Source organism: Athene cunicularia (assembly GCF_003259725.1).
Source record: "Athene cunicularia isolate RWA chromosome Z unlocalized genomic scaffold, athCun1 chrZ_part2, whole genome shotgun sequence".
In the NCBI taxonomy this organism is placed as follows: Eukaryota; Metazoa; Chordata; class Aves; order Strigiformes; family Strigidae; genus Athene; species Athene cunicularia.
The window spans coordinates 6,587,704-6,605,508 of NW_020799143.1; the positions used below are offsets into that span (position 1 = coordinate 6,587,704).

General features: G+C 35.4%; 1 protein-coding gene across 1 annotated transcript in view; it reads right to left on the reverse strand.

The window, feature by feature from the left end:
- FBN2 (fibrillin 2) overlaps window positions 1–17,805 on the reverse strand; it is a 171,695-nt gene that overhangs the window by 23,675 nt on the left and 130,215 nt on the right. Inside the window, exons 37-46 of the mRNA XM_026866024.1 lie at window positions 13,383–13,544; window positions 12,227–12,295; window positions 11,463–11,588; window positions 10,278–10,403; window positions 9,619–9,771; window positions 4,784–4,852; window positions 4,118–4,243; window positions 3,166–3,291; window positions 2,625–2,750; window positions 958–1,074 (exon numbers count right to left, since the gene is read on the reverse strand). Coding sequence (XP_026721825.1) covers window positions 958–1,074; window positions 2,625–2,750; window positions 3,166–3,291; window positions 4,118–4,243; window positions 4,784–4,852; window positions 9,619–9,771; window positions 10,278–10,403; window positions 11,463–11,588; window positions 12,227–12,295; window positions 13,383–13,544 — 1,200 coding nt within the window. The remainder of the gene's footprint in view (window positions 1–957; window positions 1,075–2,624; window positions 2,751–3,165; window positions 3,292–4,117; window positions 4,244–4,783; window positions 4,853–9,618; window positions 9,772–10,277; window positions 10,404–11,462; window positions 11,589–12,226; window positions 12,296–13,382; window positions 13,545–17,805) is intronic.

Below are 17,805 nucleotides of genomic sequence, written 5' to 3' on the forward strand. Positions count from 1 at the left end.
GCAGCTATATACTGCCAAGGGAAAGAATCTCCTTGGCAAACAGGGCCATTCTTTGGCAGCAGACTCATAATTGAACAAGTTTTTAATCTTCTCTTTCCTAAACAGGGAGAGAATTTCAAATACTTACTTAAGATGTTTTATTTCTCTCCTGAACCAGAAAGGAACCAGTAGACTTTGTTCTGTCTTCCTTCTGTAGCAGGAAGGAAAATAAAGCCTTCCTCTCTTTTGGCTTATGGTCTGCACAAGGGAGAGGATCTCCAGAGACTTACAAGCCTGTTCTTCAGCCCAGGGAGATTTTAGTTGCTTTATTGCAAGTATCCAGGAATTTAAAATGTCCAAACCCATCAGATATTCTGGTGTCCTGTGCTTTAAGGAATAGGAAATAGCAATGCCTTTATAAACTCTGTATAACCAGAGTTCATCTTAGGGGAGCAGATTTGGTAGATTAGTTGTACTGGCTTTCTTACTGCTGGTCTGCTTCCTCTTTTGCACTGTGTGTGTCAAGTAATATGGTGAAATAAAGAAGTTATTTTAAATTAATGAGGCATCACTGGTGGTGTGATATAATATATGCTTATTGCAAGTGTGCCCATTGTGAGTATTGAAAGTGTGCCATTTATTGGACTGTGCCAGTAGTCAAGGACGTGTGCTGTAATTACCCAATAAATGTAAAGGAATTGAGGGCTTCATTAAAATGTCAGTTAACTGTAAGGTTACCCAAGTGTTGCAGAGATTTCAGGTTTACATTATGTCAAACTGGCCAGTAAAAAATATTTTTCATTAGATTAAAAAATGATAGTAGTGACTAATCTCTAGGGCTGGTAACTATCAGTTACTGCACTCAATTGACTTTCTGGCACCCTGACCTGTCTTCTCTTTGAGTTTTAACTACTTACCATCCTGCTTGGTATACCAAGCCGGCAGCAATGAAAATAAAGTTTGGATTACATCACCTACCTGTACAATCATTATTATGAGTTAATTCAAATCCTGGATAACACAGGCAGTTATATGATCCAACTGTGTTTTTACACGTTCCATTTCCACATGGATGGTGTTCACATTCATCAACATCTGCAGAGAGAAACAAAACTGCACGTGGGAACTGATTTTCCCAGGTACCTGTTAATGTGTTATCTGTGCACAGTGACAATATTCTAAACCTCAGTTTCTCCTTTCATCTGCCATGTCTTCTATTTATAGTAGTGATTTTTACAGCTTCTGGGTACACGTAGGAAAGTGTTACACGATGCGTTTTTTTATATATTTTTAAAATAAAAGATACTTTTACATGCAAAGATAAAACTAAGTGAACGTGCAGTATCTCAAAGGCTCTATTTTTCATATTAGCATTTCTTAATTTGTTAATGTATACTAGTGATCAGAACTTAATACAAAGGATGAGCATCACAGCCCTGTAAGTATCACAAATTTTATGTTTGTATTTTATTCTTAACCCCATGAAAACCTGTTGAAAATGCTCTATAAAGGAGTTTTGTGTCATTGTTCACAAATCAATTTACATTATGTCAATACTATATCCAGAATTATAAAGACTGCTTACAAACTCTTGGAAGCATGCTTTTTTAAAAGACACTACAATTCAGTGTTTCCTGCTGTGTGTTTCAGTAATTTTTGGAGTTTCATGGGGAACTGGAAAGCATTTACATATTCTCCTAGTTCTTGTGGACTTTCTGAAACATTTTATTTATTTACAGAAGGTAAATATTTTGTTGAATGGATCCCTTCCATAACCTGTAATTGTCTAAATTTGTATTTCATGCTATGAAATTTTTAGAATTAGTTTTAGTATTATTTAAACTTACTGTTTTGAGTAACCGGGCTTTCAAAATTTTTCATTGTTAACACAAATCACTTTCCCAAATATCCTCCTCAGATGGGTTTGACAAATGTGATTTAGTCCAAATATGAGAAAACTCAAGTTGTGTATGAATATGTGAATAGGTTTTAAATGTCTGTGTTCAAATTGGAACATGCATGTTACAGAAGACACTGGACTGCTCTATAGCTTATAACTGACATTGAGATGATCACTATTTCAGAATCAAAATAATTTTTTGGCTATCTTTCTCAAAGAGAAACGTATTCACAATATGCATCACCTTTTCTTTTTTAAACCCTGTAGAACTGATTACAAAACACTAAAAGAACATGAAAAAGACTCTTACTTTGAAATCTTACTTCTTATATCATCTCTATCATATCAATACAAAATGAGTATAGATTTAAGATACATTAAATGTGGGATTCTGTGTTTTAAATGAACCATGGACTCAATTAATTTCTAAATAATTGAAAAATCAAACTCTTATCAGTCTGTGGTATCTTCTAAGCCACTATGATACATTTTTATGAAAATTGTGTTAATAATATTCTTCAGTAACATGAAGCTATCTATGAGAATACTGTGATTTTTTTATTTCAAACTGATATATCCACTCCAAGAACAACTTCAAATACTTTATTCACAAAACTCCAAAACTGTCTGAATCTGTCTTTTAATGTCACTAGAAGGTTGTAAAAAATCTAGACTCATCTCCTTTCCTGCTTAAAAAAAACCCCTAAACAAGCCACACAAAAAAAGCAATTTTTTTTTCCCTTACCCATGCACATAGTCTGGTCTTGGGATGCCTTAAAACCATTGTGACATATGCATTGGTAACCTCCTTGAATGTCCACACATAAACCATGACTGCAAACATTAGGAATTTCCAGACATTCATTACGATCTATAACAGAAATATAAACCAGATGGTACATATTATTGACTTTTATTATTCATTCATTTTACAAAAACATGTTTTTACAATCTGTTATTATTAAAACCAAACTCAAAATTCTCTATAACTAAACCTGAATCATAACAAAACTTCATTTTATAGGAACTTCTTGCCTATACACCTCAAGGTCAAAATTACTGTTAGGATTTAGTTAATACATCAAGAAAGTTCTTTTAAAATTTTACCTCGTCTTTTCTTCCCTTCTACAGAGAAAGAGGGCTATAAAGTAAAAACTGTTACATAAAACAGTGGAATACGCAACGTATTTGCAAAGTATATGCAAACAGAAAATATACCTATACAGATACCACTGATAAGGTACAAACAGATTCAAACAGATGAGAAAAGTCAACTGATTGCTTACCAACACATGCACCATTGGGTGAAAGTTTAAAACCTGCAGCACATTCACAGCGGTAACTACCAGGGCTGTTGATACAGTCTGCATTTCTCTGACAGAGACTGTCTCCATTGCTGCACTCATCAATATCTGAAACACCAAAAGCCATGGTTCAGACATCAGAAACCATGAGAGGATTACTTCTGCCTAGAATTTAGATTGTACTGTCTGTCTTGTGCAAGATGAGTCTTTCATCCTCAACAAAGCATGAATATTCTGACCTTTAGCCTCCTGTGCCGTAAATGCAAATGAAAAGCAAAATAAATACAATTTCATACATAACACAATTTTTGCATGAAGGAGGATTCTGTGAATCCCACTTACTATACACTGAAGTGGCTTTGCAATTTTAAATGTCTGCCTAAATAAATTAGTTTTTGTATTAAAAAATATTCCTCTTTGTCTTTGAACTGAAATATTAAATTGCACAGTTTGTTAGCTTTTTAAGGTGCCCATGTCAGCACAAGACCCTTGAATACCAATGACAAAACTCCTATTAATTTATAGCTTCTATGAATATCTCTACTTATAAAAATGTAGAACAGACATAAGATAGAAAATAATAAGGAAACTTTTAGAAGTTTTAAGAACAAGAATTAAATTTCCTCCCTAGAAAAAGCATTTCATTTACTTATAATTTACTTATAAATTTTATTTACTTATACTTACAAAGCATTTCATTTACTTCCTATTTAGGAGTCAGTGAATTGCTTGACACAAAGCTATTACAAATTTTATTAAGCGCATGTGCATATGTATTAAACACATCACAAACTGATTTATAGACTTGAGCCCTACAAAACAGCTCACAGTCTGTCTCTTAGATTTTGAAAAACATGCGAATTAAATGTTCCCTTTCCCTGTAAGACATACATACTTATGGGGCTAAGTAGAAAATAACATCATATCAAACCACCTTCACAGACCAAGAGCAGGTCATTGTAGCTGAATCCGGTGGGGCATTCACAGCGGAAGCTGCCGATCTGATTGATGCAAACACCATTTGAACAGATTCCTGGGATTTCCTTACATTCATCAATGTCTGAAAGTGAGATGAGCTAGTCAAAGTACAGTACTTTATGGCTTTATGTACTTCTTGGATTCTCAATTTCACTGTGTATAAAACTGAGTGGTATTAAAAGTTCCTTTTAATCCACACAAATTCTATTCAGGATATAAATCTAAACATACGCTCATTATGAGAGAAAATAATTTTGTGAAGTTCAGGAAGTGATCAAAACAGAGTAATACTAAATATTAGACAAGATGCAGAACTGCTACAAGTGTGCAGATAAGTCCTGCAACATTTTTGAAGCCAAAACCTTTTATCTCACTAATTAAAACTCAAACCTATGAGCTACAATGGAGGGTGAGCCAAAGATCATAACAAAATGTAGAAATTTAAAAAAAATATGTCATCAATATTTTACACAAAATTGGTCTTACAATTTATGTCACGTCAACTCCACAATGAAATTAGAGTTTTATTATGTGAAATGTTAATTTTGGTACCATTATGCAGCTGCAACAACCTTTTGGTTGCAAAACAATTTTGAGTTAAAATAAATTTAGTGAAACTTACCAACAGCTTTTCCAGTATGAATGTCAAAAGTGAAGCCAGGAATATTCCCACATATGTTCTTGAATTCAGCTAGAGCAAAACAGAGAAAAATGCCTTTTTAGTGAGTATTTATAAATGTTCCAAGAATTACTTATAGTCTTCTCAGCTTTTCAAGAGCTGATATAAGCCATATCTACACAGAAGGGCCACTGCCTCCTGTACAAACTGTTGAAAATTCAGACTGCCACTAAATGAATGCAAATTAAAACACTAATTCATACTTCTCTTTTCTCAAATCTTTGCAGACTTTTGCACATGAGTAAATGCCTGGTTTGAGAAAGCAGCACTTCAGTTTTTAAATAGAATGCCTTAACTTACCTTTTAACGTTTATTCCTGCTTTTAGAGATCTGTAGACAGGATCTGCAGCAAGTTTCAGATAGGAGAAATAAAAGTAATTTACCAATACCTAGCCTTCTTTGATGATACTATCTCTGTTCATTTCTGCAGAGATTACTGCAGCTTAATTTTGCTAAACTGCAGAGCAGAATAGACACCCTGCTTTAAAAAAAAGATGCTCCAAAAAGAAGTATTGGTTTAGTATATTCATTTTATATCCTCTTCCCCAAAGCACCTTGAAGATGGGAAATGCACAGTATAAAATATAAAATCAATGAATCTATGTTTTTCATGGCAAGGTGTATGAAGTTGAGTGGATTTGTAACATATGGAGAAAAATTTCTAGCATGGATTCCATTATTGCAGGATGTAAGAAATAATTACTTAATTTAAAAAAGTATTTCTTATAAAGCATCTGTGTTGGCATAAGATTTTACTGGTAAAACAGTGCCTTCAAGAAAATGTATTACACCTTTACAGTACATTGATAAATTTTGATCTAGGTAGAAATATGAAAAATGACAGGTCTACAACTATAACTATCAAATTTGTAAAATACTGACTACCAGTGGAATTGTGTATTGAAAGCCCACTTGTTTGAGGGGAGCAAAATAATTCCAGTGTGAAGACACAACCAGTTTGAATTAACAGCTTGCTTTATGTGTGTGTTTGTAAACAATAACCATGCAGCTTCTATTCTGTATCTTTGGGGATCATATCAGCATTCAAATTCTCCAGAAAAATATTATCTTTCAATAGTAAGTTTCCAAACTATTGTTAAGCAAAAATTCCAAAGCATGCGGTAAATATTTGTACACTCAGGGCATTAAGCTAAGGTAAAATATCCTTCTAAAGAACGTGGATAAAATTTACAGTAATGTCCCACTGACAATTCAATGGTGTTCTGGAAGTGTAAAATCTGAAGACTGCCATGAGTCACTGTGACAAGTCTACTGTCTGTACTGCTGAGGACCTACAGGAGGCATATTTGTATTCAACAAGAGGAAGCATATGGAGTCTAACTCACCTCTAAACCTAAAATGCAGACAAATTATTAGGCATCTCTTTTAGCACCTTCTGGTTTTGTGTGTAATGTTCTTTAATCTATAGAGGTGATAGCTTATTTCTCTACTGGCTGTAGTTTGAGTTTCTTGATCCTCTGATTTTAATGGCAGCTTTTCAGTAACTTGTATTTTTTTAGAGTTTAACCACTGGGGTTGTAACTTGAATTCTTGTCTCCCTTACACCAAACATTCTTACTTATTAATATTTCAGCAAATCTAGTTGATCATTTCTCAGAATGAGATTTGGCAAAATATTTTTTTCACATTCAAACACTGTTTGTTCTGTTATGTATAAGCCAAGCAGGATCCAATATACCTGAACTTCAGCATTTTCTTCTTTCTTCCATCCTGTTGTTTAACGACTGCTTAATGCCTACTGAGGTTATTCTTGCAGTACAGGATACTGGGCCATAGAAGTCCCTGCTAACTTGTTTAAGTTTTGAGGGTTAGAGAACAGTTCTTTTCTGCAAAGAGCTTTATGCTATTTTCTGCTGGCAGTAAACCTGTGAAACACATATACTAGACAAAAAGGGCGCCTTGTGTTCACTACCCTGTCTCCATGGGCAATGACAACCTACTCCTCTGAGTAACGCCTAACATGTCATATCTGGGAGGATGAAGAAGAGGTTCTAAGGTCTTCTTTCATTCTGTGTTATGCTACCTACATGTTCCATGTAATAGTTTTTTCATATTTTTTTCAGTTTGTACTGTGTAGAAAAAAGAGCATGTAATTAGGTAAGGACTGTATGATAATGACTTTACACACAGTGCCAAATTATCCATACATAAACACACCAGAGATTTACTTTCTGAAAGCTTGCCTGTGCATCAGTGACTTAAAAAAAATATTTCAAAACTTCATATACTTATCACTGTATTATTTTTCTAGGACAGAAAGATCTATCACGTAACAGGAAAAACTTTGAGATCAAGGAGTCCTGAAATCATCAAACCAGGAAGGAGTTCTGCAAATACCTGATTACCTTTTAGCAGTGAAGTAGCTTTTTTAGACTTCTTTGTGTGAAAAATCAACCAACCAAGATTGATTATTTCTGATTAAAGTGTACATGGTAATGGTTATGATCTGTGTAATGTGTAAAACCAATCAATACAGACTTTACTACCTTAAAGTCATCAAACAGAGATTAATTGTTAAGCATAAATATTATGAAAAGGAAGGAAGAACTGTTCACAAAGGAAAAAAATGCAAATGCATTGGCATGTGAAGTTCACTTAGAGAACAATTCTCATTGTTCTCAGAAGAATAATGCTCTTAATGTGATACTGGGCTCAGTCTAGCAAACTGGTTAAGGTCAGTGTATTATAACCCCTGTCTGTGATGTGTAGCCATGCCCCCAGACTCCAGAACAACTGATTATACCACACAAGTGCAGCTATTCAACCATTCCCACTTGGAAATTGTGTTTGATCCATCGTGTAATCTCTTTCCATTGTGAAAAAGGTTCAACCATGTCTCCAAATACAGTAAAGGCATTCAGAAGAGCTAACAAGGCAATATTGAAATATTTCAGGAAATATTTTAACCCTGTAACTGCTTGCAGACTAAGTCGAATTGTCTTAAGAGATCTTTAAAAGCTGTAGATGTTTTTGAGAACTTCAGTCTTATCAATTTAAAAGGAGAAATCTTTCTTGTATCCAAGATTATTAATTGCATGAAATCCTGCTAGTACTTTCCTGTACTTTTCTCATCATGTCGTCATCATGATGACAATTTTATGGCACTGAGATAAATGACTATGGGAAAAAATTTTATATGAGCTCTCTGTGATAGCAAACATGTATTTCCTCTCTCAAGCTTATTTCCATCTCCCATTCCTCACTGCTAGGAACAATCCCTCATTCTGCATCCTCCTACTTAAGAAAGAAAAGGAAGAGGCTGCTTTTTTACTTTTCAGTCCCATTTTCCAATTCTTTACTGCTTGTGTGGGGAAGTCTTTCTCAAATTATCCATTTCCCTTACGTGACCAGGATGAACCACTTCAAACAAAAGTAATACATTGTTTACACTAACATCACAAATGATGCAGCACCAGAGGTATGGATTTAGTGGCAGTAAACTTGGGGCAAAGTCAATTAAACAATAAAATGTCTTTGTACTAAACAGGCACCTGAGTGTTTTAGTTTTATGTAGGCAAACTTGCTCTTTTTTGCAAATATAAGAATCTTTTAATGAAGGCCAGGTGTTACTGTCAGGTTTCCAAGTTGGTGATTCTCCCTTCAATTATTTTTCTGAGTTGAAGTTTCAAGGATGTTTTGCTCCAGGAAAGGAAATCCACAATGACTAATTGATAAAGAACTGTACCTTATTATTTTCTCCTCCTTTATAGAAGGGAATTTTTAGTTTTCTTTACAATGCCCAACTTACTGAAATTTTGCAAATTCATCATCTTCAGTAGAGAAAATGTAAAAGCAACCAAGAGGATCACGCTCAGGTGTGAGACATAAATGAAAAATCTAGAAAGGCAATACACTCAATAATGAAACCCAATCTTTTTGTTCTGAAAGATTAGGACTACCAGGATAAATGTATCCCCAACTATGCAGTAACTAAATTTATTATACTAAATTAATTATCCTGGAAGACAGACCAGGCAGCAGGCATCTCTTGTCAGCCAGTACCTTCACATCCAGTATTATTGCCTAATGACTGCTCTTCCAGAAACCTCAAAGTGACAGCTTTAGAGACAGGAGTTCTGTAATCATGCATTCAGAAAACTTGTTTATGTCTGCTGAGCCACACTGGTGGGTCTTACCTACACAAACACAGATTTCTGACATAAATCTAAATAACTGAAAGTAATTCTATGTCCATACACCTCTGAAAGCTGTGGTATTGTTAGAATGAAAGGATAAAACAATATATATAGAGAGAGCTCCATCAACAACAACAACAAAAAAATTCTAAATAATTCTATCTACCTACAGATACCTGTCTTACAAACATCCTTTTAGCTACAGGGCTGACATACTTTTGCTGCAGATGGGAAGGTCAGTCTGTACTTTCCAGGCCTTTTTATTAATCTCAGTGACATCTGACAGTAGTTTTGCCCTTGTCTTCAGGGGCAGCTGAGAGGGAAAATATGTATGGTCTGCCTGACTTTTTTTCATCCAGGGGGAATGATTGGTGCTTTCTAACTATTCAAGCTATATCTTTCCACGCAATATGGAGTGATACTTCTTCCACTTAAATATATGGAAGAAATACCTATTCTTGTTTAGCACACCAAGACTTAATCCAGACAGTGAGAGGATGGCAGGATACTGTTTTGGGAGTACAGCAAAGGTATTTTGGGGCTGAAATGTTACCAGCTAATAAGTCAAAGGAGCAAATAAGCAAAAAAGTAACAAAATGGCATGAGTATAGTAGGCTTTACCTGTTCCTGGAATTGGACATGGTTCACAAGGTTTGTTCCAAGCTTTCCCAACATTGTACGTGCAACAACACATCCTTTTGGTCACATTGAAGGGCAGTTCATTCTCACAGGAGGTTCCATTATAGCCTCTGTAGCAAAAACTTTTCCTCATGTCTAAATGTGAGAAAAGCATCACTTACAAAGTGACCAACAAACTAACTTAAGTAAATATCAACCCTCTACCAACACAGATAGTGGTTCATTAATTCTGGCTTCTGAATACAACCTAAGCACATATATGGATGAATTTAAAAATAATTTAGGGATTGAAGTAATCTACAGTCTCTGTTTTAGATTTACCTGAAATTTGGCATATTTTCAGTTTTCATTCAAAGACACAAAGGAGAAAAAGAAAAATTCCCAAGAAATCAGAAACGTGATATAGATGCTCATCAGATCCATTTGTACAGTAAATTCTACCATTTGGAAATGACTAGTGAAAATAAAAAAAGATTTCTGAGTTGTGTTAAGGAATAAGAGCACTTGAACACTGCAGATCAATCATTGGGATCTCTTTCCTGCTACATGACATAATTGTCTGGGAGTTAAAGGTAGGAAAAAGCAATACAAGATTTGGCCCTGAAACAGTTTGATATTCAGAGAGTTGACATTTTGCATACCCATGCAGTTATGTCCTCCGTTCACCTGCATATATTCAGGTGGGCAAATGCAGGTGTAGTTCCCCAAGGTATTGTAGCAGGTGCCGGGACCACAGACACCAGGATGTACAACACACTCGTCAATATCTAGAGACCAAGTGAAAACACTACAATTAACAACGGAAAAGAGGACAAGTCCTAGCAAATGTTTCTGATAAACATGACCATAATAAACCACGCTAAGGTTACAAAAATATTTCCTGTGAAGGCTAGCTTGGAAACTACAGCTCAGATTTGGGTTAAGTGACTACTGTAACACCTGGTGAAGGGTAATATTGTTAACCTCTATTAAGTCCAGCCAGAGAAGTGCAAGAGAACAACCTAAATAAATTCAAAGTTGTTGAATTTACCACTGAAACTGGAGCACCATCAGCTCCACAAAAGACATTCACAGCTTCTCACAGGAAGGCTACTGTCTATTTACATTTCTGTCAATTCATTCACTACTCCACTGACAAATGACCTTTCAAGTACTCTATTTAGAAATAGGCAAGCTGAAACATAGTTTTGCTGCTCTAACTTTGGATCTTTTTAAGGTATTTGTGGTGTAAGGCTTTTGTGCCCATACAGTTTTAATTTCAAACCCAGCTGGTCAGTTTTTTTCACCCAAGCTTAGCAAAGTCTCAGGATTCACAGTCTCTATTTTGAAAGGAAACAAATTTTTTTTTTTTTCATGTAGTGAATGAAGAAGGGGATGCTGACTTGCAACACTCCAAGCTAGGAGAAACCATGAAAGATTCTTTACAATTTTTGGTTCTAACACTTACCAAAAGCTCAAACACAAAATGAAGACCAATATTAACTTTACTTCATACTGTGTAAATTGAACTGCTACTCTGAGATACTGCGAAGAGAACACCTTTTCTCATTTAAAATACAAGGAGCCTAATAAAACTAGCAGGAGGTACAAGATACTGAAGTGAGAAGCCAGAAATCACAAATAACCACCCTAGTTTACTAATAGACACAGCTGAGATCAATCATGTAGAAATGAACATCCATGTGTGGCATATTAATTTTATGTTAATCATATCACTGGTGCCAAAGATAATGATATGTGTGGGTACCATATCCACTTAGGGATATAAAGTTAAAAATGATAGTGTTTTTCATAATAACTGAACTGTGACAGAGAAGGGTATCAACCTTCACAGATTCTTGTCTCTTCACTGAGGTAGTAGCCTTTTGGACATTCACACTGGAAGCTGCCAAAAGTATTGATGCAATTTCCACCTTGGCAGAGACCTGGCAGTTCCTGACATTCATCGATGTCTGAAAACAGAGAACAAAATCCACCATGTTTTCATTCCAGAAATAAAAGAAACAAGTGGCTTTAAATACTCCCCTGAAATTTTACCAATTAGTAGCTTTTAACTGTCACATGGATTTTTTTTTTTTTCTTCTAAATTGCACTCTAAGAAAGCATGGATAAGATGCTCATTCTCATCCACTTAAATAGCTCTTCAGAAGCTATTTCAGCTGGATGAGCTCATGGAGTTCCAACTTCCATTACTGTATACAGGAATTTGGCACCTAATTCCTCATTCCCATGTGCTCACTGGAACCAGCGTTTCTTTGTCCAATGAGTATTTCCTGAAACTTATACCTTCCACAGATAAGATGTAATTTTCATAAATGACTTATCCTTCAGGGGCCAATTTCAAAGGCCAATGCAAGTACGGAGGCACACAAAAGGTATGCATCATCTTATCTTCCTACTGAAATATTGCTGGACTTCTTCGCTATTCTTTTACAGTACGCCTTTCATCATGTTGTCCAATTTATTTTAGCAGATGGTTTTGCTTTGCACTAGATGTAATGGTATCTGCAAGATATAGTTCCTATATACATTTCTCCCAAGTTCACACTTTTTTATTAACAGCCATCACAGACATTGATGATGAACTCACCTTCTAAAATAATCGTGATGGGATTTGGTCTGAATCCTTCTCCCCCTGGACAAAGAGTATTATATTCCGCTAAAGTAAAGTATAAGAGAGAGCATGTCAGTCGTATGAAGAATAAAATGCTACAGCAAAACTATAAAATTTCATTTGTGTTTTTAATGTCTTCTTCCCTGCACTCATTGGTGTTCTACTTTTCTTGACCTATTCGTAGTAAATAAAACAAGTGCATTAGATTAGTAGAAAATCAAGGTAAGATTTAGATCTTATTAATTTTATGCTTAAAATTATTAATTTAATGCTTAAAACATTACCAGAACTTCAGATACTCTTAAGGCAGGCATAATGTTTTTTTCTCTGTACTGTGCCTTTATAAAGGCACATATTTTCCATTTTGACTAGTTCTTTAATATGAAATGCCAGTATACCATCAAATAAAGATATGTGTTAAAATTGGAATCCACACTATTATAAGGCTATTAAGAACAACATGCTTGACATTTCTGTTGCATTATTCATCAAACAACTTCAAAGTTCTGCAAAATTGCTAAGTATCATTGGTAACAGTTTTGAAAGTACTCAGAAGCAATTTAGAAATAGTTACCCAGCAATTATCAACACTTTGAGAACTACCATAGCTCTCCAAATAAAAGGCATGATTTGAGTTCTAAGCATTATTAATTTCTTTATTTTCCTACCAACATGGAGTTGCTGAGCAAAAATTCCTAGTAGATGCATGCAATCCATTCGGTTTTTAAGACACATAAGCATATCCACAACTATGTTAATTTTTTTTAACGGGAGAATTAAAAGCGAAATAAGATAAAGTGCTCCAAACTACCCGAAGTACATGGGCCTGGTCCAGTGGGAAGTGCCTTCTGAAGTCATCACTGATTACTGTGAGAATAGGCACCAAGTCAGTCACAGAAGACTAAAGGTCAGGTCTTCTGATACTGAGGTATCACCACTGCCTCACCCCTCTGACAGTAGCAAGGAGATTTTCTTTTACAGCTGTGTCAGAACACTGCTTCATGAAATAAATCAGTTTCTTAAATGATAGATGTATAGTTAATACAGTAAAAGATTTCAAATACTTTTTCCATCCCTTGTTAGCATCTTCTATACTAAAGGGGTGGAGGAGAACAAGAGAACATTTTCTTACTGCTGTTTACAGGGGGACATGTCTCACAGGGGTTTCCCCAAGCCTTTCCCAGAGAGCAGCAGCACGAGGAACGACTGACTCCAACCCCTATTTCAGTGTTGCAGGATAGGGTCCCATCCCCTTGTGGTCCATACTTCAGGTAGCAATTGCCAACACGGTTATCTACACATAAAGCACATATGACTACAGCTGCACACAATGCTCCAGACAAAGGAAGAACAGCATTAATTTTAAAATTTCATAGCTTGAAGCAGGAATTCAGATAACATTATGCTTTTGAAGTCACTGGCAATCTCAACTGCTCAGGTACACTGACAGTTACTGATGTTGAGAGAAACAGCAGGGAAAATGGGTGGCTTCAGATTTCTAAGTACCCAGACATGAGTTTAAAACGTTTGCATGTCTTCCAAAATCACAGTATACTCTAATGTAGCACATACACTATTCCATCTTTCATTCCAGAAAATACCAGAAACCTTGCTGCAGTTTGCTGTTAGTATTTCTTCTCCATATTCTGATCATGATTAGTCTATGACTGATTCTCATGGAATTACAATAATTTATATACTTTTCTGTGGAATCACAGAACAAAGTCATGTCAATGGAAGAATACTTTTACTGGCAAAGAAATTCTCCAGAATTATTAATATTGAAACAAATAATCTAAATGTGAAGTAAGTCTGAGGAAAATTAGTTCACTCAAATTGTAACTTAATGATTTAGACAATTGCTGGCATCAGTAGAATGCACAAGGAATTTAAAAGGTAAAGCAATGAGTTTTCTTCACATATTCTCTCCTTGTTTTTTTGTAAATGAAAAGTAACTAGCAGTGAGTAATAAATATAAGGAACAAGAGGATAGTCAATTGCTATAATATTTCTTATTACAGCAAAGTAAGATGAACATTAATTTCCTCAAAAGTAGCATTATAATTCTGAAGATCATCTCTGTGAATTAACTGCTATCAAAGGTTGCCCCTAAAGAAGCACAGAAACCCACTCAAAATGTTTTTCATAAATTCGTTGTATAAAGGCCACAGTATCTTTTTCCATTTTTACTATTTGTTAATGGTATGACTAAAAAACTTATACATTCATTTTTGAATTATTTCCCAAATGCATATTTTACCAAGAAATACCACATTTCTTATTTCTGCTTGCAGAAGGTGCCAGATGCTACAGTTTTAGCAATTTATATAGAGTAAAATGAACACAGTATGATAAATGTGGGTAGTTCATACTTTCAGAATTTCCAGTTTCACAAATATCTTGATATGACATGTGTTTTTAAATTATCCTGAAGTTTGGGACATATCTATGAAAAATACCTTGAAGACAACTGAATTGTTAGGTACTACTTGTTCTCAAGATCCTCCAGTTAGTTAAATATGTTTAATATAAAAATACAACTTCAAAGTAATTTTCAGACCTAATATTTTTTAAAGCGTTTTAACATCAATCAAGAGAAAACATTCAAGCTTTCCAAAGGATTTAAATTTATAAAAATTTAAGCATTAATACACAAGTTTGGGTGAAACTTTCTGCACAGTTTTAAGAGTGTACTGTAGCAGAGATTGAGAAACAGGAGTGTGTTCCTAGACCCCACATATTCTACAATAAATTTCAGTATCTCACCATAAATGCACATTTTTGTAAAGATAAAATGTTAAGAATTAAGTAGCAGATGCACATGTATTCTGTACCCCTGAGCTTCTAATGAAAGAAAAGAATCTTCAAGCAGGGTATCTTTATCTCCCTAAGGGCAAGATTTGTCTGAGATCACTGATCAGCATATATTAGAGTGGAAGTCCTTTTTTTTTTTAAGACAATATAAAATGATCTGCTTTTTTAAAAGTGCACATCTTGTTCTCATTGCATGTTCTCATTGCAGACTTGAGCTGAAACAACCCAAACATGGTTATTCTGAGAATACCTATCTCCTCCCGTTCTTAGAGGAACTCCATGCTTCTCTCCATCTGTGATAGCATGAGACATCTGCTTTTTAAGGAGAAACCAAGAAAGGATTTGGCTTCATTCTTCTTGGGAAAAGTGAAATACAATGGACATCCAAGACAGCTTCAGCCTAAGACCTCAGGCTCATTAAGAACAATAGGAGATGATGGACCTTGGAATGAAGGCAGAGCCTAGAATTCTTTAGCAGAATATCAATACCAAGCAAGCTTCAGTTTACTCCTCACATGAACCGTCTTGACATGACACCATGTTCATCTTTACCAAGCATAATATTTCTGTTTCTTCTGAAAGGAACCAGTATTTTGTTTTCTCAACTCCACTTTGTTTTCTCAAGTATGCAATAGAAAGTGGTATTGAAGAGAACCAGCAGCTGCTGTCCTTTACAAGAAGTTTCTGGAACATTTTTCAGCACAACTTGTGCATTCCAGAAGCAAGAAACTTTCCTCTTTCATGGCCAGAAAAAGGAAAGCCTTTTTTTTTTTTTTTTTTTTTTTTTTCCCCAATGACTGCAAGCTTAGAGTGAAAACTGGGTCCTGTTTTACCATGCGCCTGTGACACAAACATGATTGCAAGTGAAGTCATTTGGAATTGGAGACCCGAGACTATAAAGAATCAAAAGTAAACTGAACTTTAATTCGTCCACCTTTGGACTGCCTAAGTCAGTGAAGCAGACAAACTCAAAGCATACCAAATCTAGAACCAGAACTAGTATTGGAATGGCAACTGTCTCTGTTTCCACTTCCCCTGCAAAATCACTTACCCTCTGGAAATATTACAAACGAGAACTGTTGTTTTAAAACCTAACAATGCCTGTAATTGTATAAAATAGTCTAACTAATATATTTTCAGCTGCTCATGGTGCCCCATCTTTTCAAGGGCTTTGAAAAGAATGGGCACCAAAGTGTTATTTCAGTCATGGATTAGGGCTTTATTATCTTACTATCATGATATTTCATGGGAAGCAGAGGCTTTGCTTGCCCCTGTCAAAAATAAAAGCTGAATGTTCAATGAGTGTTTTATGGACTTTGTCACAGAATCATTTTCTAGAGAAAGGGAAAGTGTACACCTGAGTCTTGCAGCTCCTCCCATGGACAGGTAAGTGGATATCAGTTCTGCCACTGTCTGAAACAAACTAAAAAAAAAAAAAATCCAACCAAAACCCCCATGTTTGCTTGCGGGGGGGTGGGTAAGTCTTGGGAGTCTCTTGTCAGACAATCAGTTGTTGAGAAACTAAAAATGCTTCTTATACAAGGAAAAGGAGAAGAGTCTTTGTACCAGAGAGCATAACAGCCCTAGTAGTATTTTCCTTGGGACAGAAATAAGGAAGGGTGAAATAGTTTTTCTGTCACTTTCTTAATCAACATTTTTTCTTCAGAGAGGGAGGGCTTATTCTATGATTTGGGACTCTAGATTTGCTAGATTTACCCTTGAGCAGGTTCCCCTTCATTGTGGGGGTTTCCTTCAGGAAACATGGGACCCCTGCCAAAAATGTCATTGGGACAACTGGTTTCAAAATAGACTGCCAACTCCAACACCCCCTTTTTAGTGAAACAGCTAGCAGTAGGATAATTAAGTCTCATAAGCTTCTTCAAAGATCACTTAAATTCTTTGGACTTGCAGGGCTGATCATACACAGCATCTGGCTGTAGGAAAGCATAAGAATCTCAGTAGTTACATGCTGCAGAAAGGGAGCCAAAAAGGTAAGATTTCATTACATCAACAGAATCTTCAGATGAGACAAAGCTAAAAGCTGAAGTCAGACTGCAACTGCAGAAGAAAAGTATTAAGGCAGTTTCAAAATCAATGGGAATGTTATTCTACACTTCAACTTTAAAAATCTCAGCTTAAAGATTTAGAATAAATTGGTCACGACTGCTGACGTCTACAGGTCTCCAACAGGACTTCCTTCTAGCATCCAGAGAAGCAACAAGCAATATTCATTGGCAGAAAATGGAGAAGCATGGAAAAGATGAGAGGTAAAATTTGTTCTGAAGGCTATTCTGTATTTCTTTAGATATTATTTGCTTAGAATATATTTATTTGCCACCACACTGTAGTATTATTGTAAACATATAGAAAAGGAATAGTCCTAACTACCACTGCAGGAGAATTTGAGTCTTCCCAAAGTAATAAAACAAAAAGGCTGTTTTCCAAATAAAAAGCTAGAAGGCTTTCCCAAGATCACACCCAAATGCTGTGTGGGCTGAGCCTTAGCCTCTTGCTAAACTCTGCCCTTCCCCAAAACTTCCTTAGGTTGCTAGTATATACTCTAATCACATGACAGTCCCATATCATGTAGCAAGGGGGAAAAGTAATGAAAATTCACTCTAAGTCTGTGTAAGACAGAGACAATTACCTAAACTACAGTGAGACATGTCTTTTACTTTGTTTCCAGTGAAATGGATACCTCAACCAGATTTAATTCCAGTTTAGACTTAAGCTAAACACAT